We start from the raw sequence: 12809 nt of genomic DNA, 5'->3' as shown, positions 1-12809 counted from the left end.
TGGAACATTATTAAAAAAAAATTTGGTTGCGTTGAGGAAGAAAAATAATGTCTTATTAAAATCAGTAAATATGGAGGAGAAAGAAAAAAAAAAAAAAAAAAAAAAAAAAAAAAAAGGTACAACCACTACTAAATAAGAACAGATTAAAACAATCAAACCTTCCCAAAAAATCAGTGGCAGTAATAGTGACCTAAGTGTGATAAAGTCTGTAAGTCAACCGACAATCTCCAGTCCATACCACTAATGTATGGTCAAGTTGAGCCCTCTAATGCGAAAGCCAAAATATTAATGTATAAACATAGGGCTGGGCAAAAGCCAGATAGATCATCATGCAAGACAAAAGTGTGGGGAAGGGGAGAATGGGGCAATTTAACTTAGACACAACTAAGAAATATTTCTATCCATTGGGAAGCCGTCCGAGTGTTTACATCTGGAAGTAGTGGTTTGACCGAGTGGGTGATTGTCCACCAATAAAAAAAAAAGTTATTGGATCTTTACAAAAATGTATCATGAGAAATCCAGCATAGAGGCCAAGTGCACCTTACCTTTTCAGAGTCCAGCTGATGAAGCCTTGCCACGTACAGGGGAAGATGATTGGGAAAGGATTCTTTGAGTTCGCTGAAGATGTCATTGCTTTCAAGTCTGCAGTAACAGGACATTTTCATTATGCCACAATATCAGCACCCAGCCGACCATAGTACACATGTATACAGTACAGAAACAGTATCTACAGTATCAGACCGCTAGTCCTTCTACACCAGTGTTTCTCAACTCCAGTCCTCAGGACCCCCCCAACAGGCCATGTTTTCAGGATTTCCTTAGTATTGCACAGGTGATGGAAATTCTTTCACCTGTGCAATACTAAGGAGATCCTGAAAACATGATCTGTTGTGGGGTCCTGAGGACTGGAGTTGAGAAACACTGTTCTACACAGACGAGCTACGCTTGCCTCGCCCCGGACACTGACTGCAGGGAACGGCGGCACACTAAGTTCTCATTACATTAGTGCCTGTGGGCAGCTGTGCAGGCAAACATGCCCCTCGGGGTATCTGGGAAGAATGGGATCGCTGTGCTGTCTGTACAGAAGACTGCATTACACCTGGCAGCACTCCAAAGAGGATATTAATATAAAACTTCTATGTTAACAATGGACACATTGGCAGAATGTTATGGGAAACCTACTGAAGCCTCTAACTCTCCAGTAATTGTATACTAACGGTAACCCAGCTCTGGGCTGAATATACATACTGTATACCTGCAAAAAGATTTTTAAACAACTGTCATACAAGTAAAAAAAAATAATCTAATAAGCAAAAACTTTTTCAGAAGTAGATGCATATAAAAGCTACCAAGTCCACCACAAAAAAGCATACAAGTCCAAGCAAACACTTAGATGAATATCAACTCAACCTAGTGATTTAGGTGGGATATCTAACAGGTATTAGCAACTTAAACCACAGAATAGGCCATCAATTTGAGAATGATGGTGATGCTGGGAGTCAAACCACACAGATTCTGGGGTCCCCTTTATTGTTTACTAGGAACAACTCCATACATTTCTTAGAGGATGTGTCTGGAGCCCTCCAAGGCACGACGACTATAAAATGTATGGCTCTGTGCCTGATAAAGGAAGGAAGCGGCCCAAACACTACCAAAACCGCCATGATCAATCCATGATTGGATATCCACCCAACAGTAACTGATGGCCTATTCCAAGAACAGGCCACCTGTATCATATTCTGTATTGCGATGTTAACCCACTTTGTCATCCATTGTATCTTCAAATCTCGGAGAGCTTCAGCAAACTCCTCCTTCACATCCTTTTCTTTCTCAGCCTCTTTTTCCTTATCCTTACTGCCATTCTTTGGTTTATTTAAGGATGGTATCAAGTGATAGTGAACGGAAACCACATCCTGCAAAAGAACAAAACCACATTACAATTTGTACAGAAAGATATCCTGGCGAGTTGTTACACTGTATATCTATAGAGTTGGAAAGGTTATTCTTTGGGCTTGCGAGTAAACACGATGTTCTCTTTTTGGGATAACCAAGGCACCAAATGCAGTCATTAAAAAACAGCAACATAAAACTACTGATGACGTAGGATGATAAATAATAAAGCAGCTCACTATATTGTATCCAGAATCACAAACCTAAAAGGGAGTGTGTGCTGATACAACGATGGTACGCCTTCATTTCCTACACTATAGGCACAGCTCTGGAGAGATGATAAATCCAAACTGGGGTCAAAGTATCAGACAGAAATCTGGTATACAGGCAGAGAGCAAAACCACCGGAGCGATACGGTGCTGACAGTCTTACAGCCATCGTATAGAAGCTACAACCAAACACTATGGCCTTATGGCTGCATCATCACAACGAGATCACACAAAGAGGAAAAGTAATCTGACGGAACTACACAGTATAAAATGTGCTCAGATCGTACTCCATGATGGAAGCAGAACTGCCAGAGTTTATGCACGGAAATATCAGGATCCTTAAGGGGAACCTGTCAGTAGGTTTTTATTTAGGGAAATAGTGGTATGGCTGTTTAAGCGCTTGTCCTCTAATTAAAAAAAATAAATCCTTTTTCCTAGAGATCTGATGTACCAAATGTAGTGTACAAGCCAAATAATGAGTCCAGACATGCAGTGGGCGCAGTCATAGCACTTGGAGCAGGCGGACCTGCACCAATGATGCACAAAGTGCTTTTCCAGCCTGATTCACATCTCATTTCTATGCTAGACCTCTCATGCACCATTTCTATTGTGGGGGTGTGAGGGGTGGAATAGCGATTACACAGCTATGGCACTGCTTTATTTAGAAATGTGCCAATGAGAAAATTACTATACAAGTCATATGCAATTCAAGCTGAGCATGTCTGTGTGCTTTGTACTTCCAACCTGATTTGCATATGGCTTCTAGTTTACATTTCTCATGACTGGTACATAGGATCGTACAGAAAAAAGGGATCATTTCTACTGGGTAATCAGCGCCTACACAGTGATACCACTACTTCCACATGTAAAAACATGCCAACTGGTTCTCTTTAGTAAAGCACAGCACTGCCTACAATAGTATAACGTAACAAAGAAAGCGAACAGGAACTTTAAGGAGCAACCCTAAACATCAAAATCCACCCTTAAAAAGAGCCTTGCCACATGACTTAGGATTAGAAACCATACCAGAAACACCACTTGCAGACATGTTTTGGGGTGTTTGCCCTGCATTAGTGCAAAGCAGGAGAACTGGGTAGGCTCGGTGGGAAGCCTTTAAAGGGAATCAGTCACCAGATTTTTGCTACCCCATCTAAGAGCAGGATAATGTAGGGGCAGAGGGCCCGATTCCAGCGATGTGTCACCTACTAGGCTGCTTGTTGCAGCTTTCATTTAAAACAGTTTTTTCTGCTGCAAATCTACCAGTTTTCTGAATGCTGAACTCTGTATAACCCTATCCCACCAGTGATTGGCAGCCTTCGTGGACTACTTAGCAGCAGACCAAGTAGTCCTGTAGTGTTCATTTCCTGCTGATAAATCAATTTTATACAAACTACACTGAACATCCCAATAAGCGACACATTGATGGTATCATGGTCTTTGCCTTTACTTATGCTGCTCCAAAATCCAGTAGCAAAAACTTGGTGACAGATTCCCTTTAAAAAAGAGCTCTAAGGGGGAAAGAAAGAAAGAAAGAAAGAAAAAAAAAAAGACAGGAGATCTACTGCCACCTATTGGAAGTAACAATCCTAAAAGTCACTATCAATCCTTTGAAAGGGTCTTGCCACACAAGTTAGTAAAGCATTGTATGGCCTAGAAGTCTTGCTCTAAACAAGGAGAAAACTAACCCTTACAACACTATAGCTATGTGTACATTCAGCACTTAAAGAGGTTTTCCCACAAACAAAAGTTCATTTTAATCAATAGATCTTGGAATAATAATAATTTCCACAATTGGATGTGATTAAATATAATGTTCCTGTGCTGAGATGATCTTATAAATGTTCCCCTGCTGTGTACTGTGTAATGGCTGTGTCTGACCGTGCAGGGACATGGTCTGATCATACCACAGCTCCTGGGCAGGGGAAGAAGGGGGGTGTATACAGACATTACAGTATGGGATTGCAAATGTTGCTTTCATTGTTTAAAAACAGGCAGAAAAATGTTTTGCCTCACAGAAAGAATCAGCTGTGATCCAGTGCTGTAATGTCTGTATACTCTTTTGCTTCCTCCCCTGCCCAGGAGCTGCAGCCATTACACAGTACACAGCAGGGGAACATTTATAAGATTATCTCAGCACAGGAACATTTTATTTAAACACATCCAATTGTGGAAAGTATTATTATTCCAAGATCTATTGATTAAAATCAACTTTTGATGTGGGAAAACCCTTTTAAGGAGCAAGACAAGTAAATGTCTTTCGTCTGACCTGTATCAGTGTGTGATCTAGGCCATATGCACTTATCCTTATGTGTAAACATGGAATTTAGGGGCATATGTAACAAAGCCCCATAAAAACAACAAGGGGTAGTGAAGGTGCCGGCTCCTCATATGTCACAACTCACCCAAACCTCTCACACATCTCTAGTCAAAGACAGGATGGCATTAACCGCTATTTCCCTTTTCAGCTGATGTGACTGATAAGGGATTACTCAGTGTAGAGAAACAAGCGACAGATAATAAAATGATCAATAGACAAAACAAAGTTATCAAGGGAGTTTTTCATATTTAGAGAAGATTTATAAAGCATGTCTGAATGCCAGCTAATCCTAGCCTGATTACCAGGAAAGTGGGAAAAGGTTACAAGGAGAGGGCATATGGCATTGGGGATAACTTCAGAAAACAATCATATAATAGAAGATGGAAACATATCTGTCCTACACATCTGCTGTCCAACAGTTCCAGATTAACAGTATATGCATCATCATGAAGTTAGAGGAACCAACATCAGTACCTTTTTATATTTTCCTTGTCGTTTTGCTGCAGACTGCCCCTGGGAGTTAGAACAACATACTGTAAGAATACATGCACTCTTCAAGGAACGGAAAAACCCTCACTTCTTAATAAAAACTTTGAGGTGCAAGATCTGCTATCCTTAATACTTGACAGTTTAATGTCTACATACAACAAAAGTCAGAATGATGGGGACAATGTGGTTGGAGCCCACATTATTTTCAAGCTTAAGTGGTCCCGCCATTCATACTCAGCTGGACCCCATCAATATGTCCTGCCCGAATGAGCCACCATGATCGTAAGTAGCTAACAAAAAGAAAAACACCAAGCCTTAACTTTTTGGTCATAAAATATATTCCTGCATTCTGTTTTAGCACCCATATATAAGAGAGAAGAAGTTTCCTATTATTTACAACTAAGCAATATTTTCTTGCTTTAACAGTCAGCATTATTGTACCCCAAGGACCAAACCAGTTATTAATACCAATATTGGTGTGTAGAGACAAAACATAAGAGGATTTCACCATTTTTGTCTATCGGCTCACTGCCAATCTTGACAATGTAAGATCTGCACATGGGCGTAGCAGTAGGAGGCGCAGAAGTAACAGGAACATGTGGGTCCTGGTGCCACATTAAAAGACACCAGTATTAAATCACACATTGTAGCTCACTGACTATGTTACAGATTGTGCATGGTCACTGACAAGTCTTTTTAGAAATAATTGTTCTTTATGGCTGGCAATAAATGCAAAATTATCATTGATAGCCTAAATGTGATCAAAGAATCAGGAGCAGATGGATTACACCCAAGAATCCTCAAAGAGCCAAGTAGAATTCTTTCTATAACAGTTTGTGAGATTTACAGACTAATAACAAGCACAATGCTATTTGGCTAGCACTCAATAAATGTGGTATATCTGGATATAATTGGAAAATGCGTTTGACATGATCCATCATAGACATTGAATATGTAACTTAAAGAGAAGCCATCGTAAGAAAATTACTGTATAAATCAGGTATTTGTGATACAAGTAATTAATAAAAGTGATCTTCACACTGTCTACTAGGGCTAATTTTAAACTCATATTTCTTTCTTATCAAAATCAGGATTACAGTGACAGAAAACACCTCTATACACAGCTGATAAGACAGGATCCAGCAATCATAGTAGGTGATGTCCCAGCTGACCCTGCTCCTCCCTTCACAATGACCTTTGCACATGCTCATTAGGTGCTTCAATACAAAAGATAAGGTCAGAGTCTGATCATTGCGGCCATGTACATGTGTAGTTTTCTGAAACTTGAAGTCTAACAAAGCCCCACTGGCCAGTGTGACAATCGAAAGATTTCTTTTTTTTTAATTCAGATTGTGAGATCGGTAAAAAAACTGGCAAAAAATAAATGTGACACAAAAACCCGATTTATATAAATAAATCATTCTCAGAAAGCTTCTCTTTAAGGTTTATTCATTTAGAAAGTAGTTCACAATTAGGTGGCAGACTGGCTCCATTCATTCTGTGCATAGTGCACTGTATACTATGTATCCTGCAGTGGAGGGCAGGTGGCATCATGCCATGCAGAATAAGGCTGCGTGCCCACTATGCGTTTTTCAAGCGTTTTGCCGCGGAATTTCCGCAGCGAAAACGCTTACAAAACGCTTGGTAATACGTGCCCCAATGATAATCCGCATGTGCTGTACACATGCTGCGGAAATTTCCGCTGCGGATTATCATTGCAGAAAAATCCGCAGCATGTCCATTAATTTTGCGGATACGCAGCGTAATCGCCGTCATTGACTTGCATTGAAACGCACATTATCCATGTCAGCACATTTGCACACACGGATATTATGTGATTTTATGTGCGGATGGTACCTGGGTTTGGAGAAGAGGAGACTCTCATCCAGACCTGGGTACCATAGAACCTATAAAAAAAAGAATTTAAAATAAAAAATAAAGATTATACTTACCTTCCAATGGCCCCTGGTATTTTCTCTGCTCCGCCTGGTCTGTTGTATCGGTTGCGGTGGGGTGAAAGGACCTGCGGTGATGTCATTTAGTCATGTGACAGGTCACACGACCGTTGACGTTGGCAGTCGCGTGACCTGTCACATGACTCAATGACATCACCGCAGGTCCTTTCACCCCACCGTAACCGATACAACAGACCAGACGGAGCAGAGAAAATACCAGGGGCTATTGGAAGGTAAGTATAATCTTTATTTTTTTTTACCATTTTTTTTATTTATTTATTTATTTATTTTTTTAACTATTACTTGGTCACACTATATAAATCCATGCTGGTTGCATGGATTTATATATATAGTGTGACCAAGTTGTCAAGCACTTTTCCAAGTGATGCTAAAATCGCTTGGAAAAGCGCTTGACAACCTGCATGCAAAAACGCTTGACAAACGCTTCTACCTGGCAGGAAAAACACATGTAAAATCTGCATGCTTTTTTGCTGCCAGGGAGATGCAGAAAAAATATGCAGCATTTCTGCATCGTGGGCATTTAGGCTAACAGTTCATGTGTGAGGATTAGAAAGTAAGAGATGACGAAGGAGGAAATTCATTATGCCTGGACCACTGTATTATACAGATGAGATAAAATGCTCTATAGAGAAAACTTGCACAATGGTGGGACCTGGCATTATTAGCTACAGCTTCTCAAAGCAGAAAAGTGATGGAAAATGGAAACAAATGCCTCAGCCGCTTAACCAGAACGGGCTGAAATAACTGGAACAAGGTCTTCAGAACTATAGTGCTACAAATACATTAATAAATCTGCTTCATGTGGATATCCACTTGGTAAAGCGGATTTAAAGTGGATACAAGTCAGGCTATGTAACCAGATACTGATACTCTGAGGGTACAACATGTACAGGAGACACGTGGGCTTCTCGGAATGCGGCTCTCCAGCTGTGCATGGACTGTTCTAGAGATATCTGTGCACCTCAAGGGGACCACTGTGCTAGAGGCACCAAATATGGGAAAGTCACCGGGATGAATCCAGGTACAATGGTAAATTATAAACCAAACGGCATAAAGGGATAAAAGTGTCAAGAGGCAGAAAGAGCCTTCATTGAGGAAATACTGTACATGGAGATATTCCTAAAGAGAAGCACTACAACAGGATACAACTATAAGGCTATCACAGAAAGGAGGACAGCAGCTTTCTGTGCAGTACATGCGGACAGTCTCCAGCAGCAATTTGATAGCTATAATGGGCTTGTTTTATTAGTAGGACAGTATTCCATGGCCGCCTCCTACATACTTGCATCCTCGGAATACCAATGTTCCCGCTGGACCAGGGTCCTGTGAATTGATTCACTCATCTTCACTTTCCAACATTAGGTGGATTATACAAACACAACTACAGGTCTACAACTTCAAAGGAAGCCGGTCATGTTAAAAATCAATTGGCAGGTTAAAAGCGTTCTGAAGCTGTGCAGCCACCACACAAAGCCCTGCTGCCAGGAGGAAATTAATTTTATTCCTCCTGGCAGCCTCTGGCTTTCAGTCTTCAGGAGCGGCTCAGTACATGCACCAGGTTGGCAGTGCATCAGTACAGAGCTGGCTGTCAGTCAGTCAGTACCGGGGAGCAGTTACAGCCGCCTCTCACCATGTACTGAGCGGTGACTGAAGCCGCACCTCTATGACTGAAAGCAAAGGCTCCCAGGAGGTATAAAGTTGATTTCCTCCTGGTAGTCGGGCTTTCAATGGGGCTGTCGCACGGCTTTAGAATGCAAATCAACCTGTAGATTAACCCCGTATCTGCAGATAATAGTATTTTTTGACATGACAGGTTCCCTTTAAAAGAATGAATGTTTGGTGAACAATTATTCTGCAGACTTAGCCATCTTAATTGGCCATTACAGTTGTTCAAAGTGGCCATACATGTTCAGTTACACAGGGAGATATATATTACAAAAAAACGATTTATATAATAAATCATTCTCCGATAGCTTCTCTTTAAGGTTTATTCATTTAGAAAGTCGTTTACAATTAGGTGGCAGACTGGCTCCATTCATTCTGTGCATAGTGCACTGTATACTATGTATCCTGCAGTGGAGGGCAGGTGGCATCATTTGACAGCTGTTAGCCAAATTAATAAAGCCATTCTCCCCCTCCCCCTATACACAAGAACGCTGGATTCAGCAGATCATGTAGGGGTTTAATAAGAAGAGTGGAGTAAGCTGCTATCAGACATGTCTAGTAGTTGCTTATCTATCCCAAGAACAAAAGAATCAAGAAGAGTCTGGAGACCCAATACACACTGGATAGTCAGCAGGCCCACCAATAATCTGAAGGTTTGACCTAATTTGCATTAATATGAACTGATGCCCAGCTTCCCGACAGGTTGTTTTTAGGGTTTCTGCTTAAAGGGAATCTGTCACCACATTTGGCCTAAGCTATTAATATGGGCATACAAGCTATAGAATGCTGAAAAAAGTCCTACATGTACGTCTCAGATCAGATGTGTTGTGGATAAATCATCTTTTATCACTTTATATAAATGACATTTTCCAAGCCCTGAGCAGGAAGATGTCTGGAAGATAATCTCTGGAGGCAGCGTTATGTTTCATGAAGGAGGAGTTACCAGTGTGATGTGTAATGGCTACCAGTGTGATGTGTAATGGCTACCAGTGTGATGTGTAATGGCTACCAGTGTGATGTGTAATGGCCGCTCTCTGCTCTCCTGATCTCACTGCAGAGCTGTGTGTGATTATACCTGACACATCTGCACAGGCAGACAGGGCTGCAATATTGTTACCATAAAGCAGAGCTCAGAGAGCTGCAAATTGTGTTTGCAAGAAGACAAAGTTCATTTCTGCTGTTCTGTGTTAGTTACTTGTCTCACACTGGTAACTGCCCCTTCATGTAATAATCTCTGGAGGCAGAGTCATCTTCCAGGCAGTGTCCTCCTCAGAGCCTGGAAGAGATCATTTATATAAAGTGATAAAAGAGGAATTCTCAACAACAAGGCATCTGATATGAGGCATACAGGTAGGACTTTTTTCATTAGTCTATATAACCTGAATGGCCATATTAATAGTTTAGATAGGTCAAATGTGGAGACAGATTCCCTTTAAGCAAGATAAATGATTACAGTGGATGTGTCACCTGAATTCACAGTGCAAACTACATACAGTAGTCTCATTGTTACTTACCACAGGAAACTAACGTCTGGAAAAGCACCAGTAGCATATGTAAAGATGGCATTTTTTTTAATTTGAGTGATTCCATACCAATATGGAAAAAAAAGGAATGTAAAATATAAATCTGATTTTTATAATAAAATATAAATAGAGTAAAATAAGATAGAAGACTAAATTACTAAAATAGCAATGACCTATATATCCTAAAGTGGAGAACTCTGCTTGACTTGGGCGGTGCACTCAGGAAGATCAACAGTTCGGGCTGATGGCATGGTTGTGCAGCTAGTCCTATAGCCCCAACTGTGTGCCCTCTCAGAAGCAGTTAGAGGCAGCTTTGTTCTTTGCAGCAATGAAGCTGGAAGAATACAGCAATATGGCCAGCTCCATAGAAGCACTTACACACGCTCCTGGTCTAAGATACCCGCCACCTCTGATAAAATACTGGCCACACCTGCAGTGTAAGCAATGAGCAGTAAACTATAAAATTAAAAAATCCCCTCTGTTCTTAAGAACAGAAAGGATTTTAAATAAGAGGTTAAATGCAAAGTTGCTGGTTTTGAAAAATAATTTACAATGGCAGCCATTTAACAAATGGAGAAACCCTTTAAAAAAGATCTCTCAGATCTGATGAGACTGGAGTACTTGCCTTAAATCCATGTCTGAATCCCAAAATGAAAATGAGCATAATAGCAATCCTTTCAAAAGGGATTATACTGGCAAAGGAAATATCAGCCTCTTCAGGTCTATTTAAAGGACCTGTCATCAAATGTTTCATGTTAAACTGGAAACATCATGTAATAGTGGCTGCTGAGAGGAATAACATTTTTTTTAATTTCACCTTTTTGTAGAGATATTAGCGATGAAATACTAGGCACCTAATGAGGTAACTTTAGTTAAGTTCAAGTGGGTGTTATTAGATAGTTTTCATTTCACTGGGGAATATGACACTGACCAATCATAAGCAGGCAGTAACATAACACATAGAAGGACATGTGATCAGAGTCCACAGGTACAGACACCCGGGGGTGTTCACACTAAGTAAGTACTGAAGATATTATAGAACACACAAGTGTGGAAATATTAACTGGAGTAAGGGTCAGTTCACACAGGGGTCACTGCTTAAATTTTATAGCACAGAGCCAAAATGATGATTTTGTTATGCTCCATTTTGAAACAGGTTATAAAAAGTATCCTGATATATCCCTGCTTCATGCTTCTTTGAGCGAATAGGATAGTGCAGCAAGCTCCAGACAGCACCAAAAGTCAACTAAAAGTTGTAAATATTGATTAAAATAAAATATTGACAGCACAATGAAACCAATTGGTGACTTTGAAAAATGTATCAAAAAATGTACTTGTGTTTTATTAACGCTATGTGCCCACGATGCAGAAATGCTCCGGATGTTTTCCTGAGCGTTTCTGAATCTCCCTGGCAGAAAAAACGCATGCGGATTGTACATGCGGATTGTACATGCGCTTTTTCTGCCAGGGACAAGCGGAAGTGAAGCGTTCTTCACATGCATTTCCGCATGCGGGTTATCAAGCGCTTTCCAAGCGATTTTAGCATCACTTGGAAAGTGCTTGTCAACTTGGTCACACTATATAAATCCATGCAACCGGCATGGATTTATATAGTGTGACCGAAAGAATGGTAAAAAATAAATATATACTTACCCTCTGATGGCCCCTGGTGTCTTGCTTAGCTCCGTTCTGGCTGCCGGCAGCGGTACACTGAAGGACCGGCCTGCCACATGACTATGACGTCAGCGCAGGTCCCTCAGTCCATCGCGATTTGCCGGCATGAAAAGGACGAGTGCAGCGGGGGCCGTCAAGGTAAATATAATCTTTATTTTTTTTCTTTTTTTCACAGTTTCTATGGTACCCGGGTCTGGAGGAGTCTCCTGTCCTCTAGACCTGGGTATCATCCGCACATTGGAACGCGTGCATTCCGCATGTCCTTATCTAGTGAAGCGGAATGCATGTGTTCTAAAGCAAGTCAATGGCGGCAAAAACGCAGCACTTTCACAAAATAATTGGTGCAATGATAATCCGCAGCGGAAATTTCCGCAGCATGTGCACAGCACATGCGGATTATCATTGGGGAACATGGCAGGCCTTCTACCATGCGTTTTTTAAGTGTTTCTGCAGCGTTTTTGCCGCTGCGGAAACGCTTAAAAAACGCATTGTGGGCACACAGCCTAATGCACACTTTTTTGGCCTATGCTATTGCATTTATTATTGTTTATTGAGCTAAATATTATGTCCTCATAGCACTTCTGCGTGTATTGAAAAGTTTAAAATAGTTCTTCTACTCCAATACTCTTCAGGTGCATTTTGCACTGCGCAATAATTTTGCAATCTAAGTAGGCTACCGATCACCTGACGAACAAGTAAAATGCTCGTTCATCAGGTGAAATGATCTTTTCGTTTGTCCAGAAGATCTTTCCTGGACAGGCCACAGTCCTGTGTAAACAGGCTTCCATTATTCTCGGCAACGCAAGTCCTATGTGCACTAAAAAAAATAAAAAACTGCAGGATGCGGTCTGCTTTTGTCCCAGAGCCTGAGTTCCCCAGTTGTAAGCATGAAGGCGGAGTATAATACAAGTATATTGACCGGTTAGCTACTGATGATTTATTGTAGGTCTTTTGCCATCTTGCATGTGTTTAAATTCGTTTCCATGTATTTTTTATTTTCATTTCA

General features: G+C 40.8%; 1 protein-coding gene across 5 annotated transcripts in view; it reads right to left on the bottom strand.

Annotated features, from left to right (window-relative positions):
- Positions 1–12809, bottom strand: part of TPP2 (tripeptidyl peptidase 2) — a 79948-nt gene that overhangs the window by 8785 nt on the left and 58354 nt on the right. For 3 of the 5 annotated variants that reach the window (XM_073664217.1, XM_073664221.1, XM_073664218.1), the window contains exons 24-26: positions 4951–4989; positions 1762–1913; positions 546–642 (exon numbers count right to left, since the gene is read on the bottom strand). In XM_073664217.1, the coding sequence (XP_073520318.1) occupies positions 546–642; positions 1762–1913; positions 4951–4989 (288 nt within the window). The remainder of the gene's footprint in view (positions 1–545; positions 643–1761; positions 1914–4950; positions 4990–12809) is intronic. The other 2 variants (XM_073664219.1, XM_073664220.1) reach the window with 1 other exon arrangement.

This window comes from Phyllobates terribilis, unplaced genomic scaffold, assembly GCF_046119375.1.
Source record: "Phyllobates terribilis strain yellow unplaced genomic scaffold, ASM4611937v1 Scaffold_2__4_contigs__length_985480577, whole genome shotgun sequence".
Lineage (NCBI taxonomy): Eukaryota > Metazoa > Chordata > Amphibia > Anura > Dendrobatidae > Phyllobates > Phyllobates terribilis.
The sequence above is the reverse complement of the archived record's forward strand: the minus strand, read 5'-3'. Positions and strand labels throughout refer to the sequence as shown.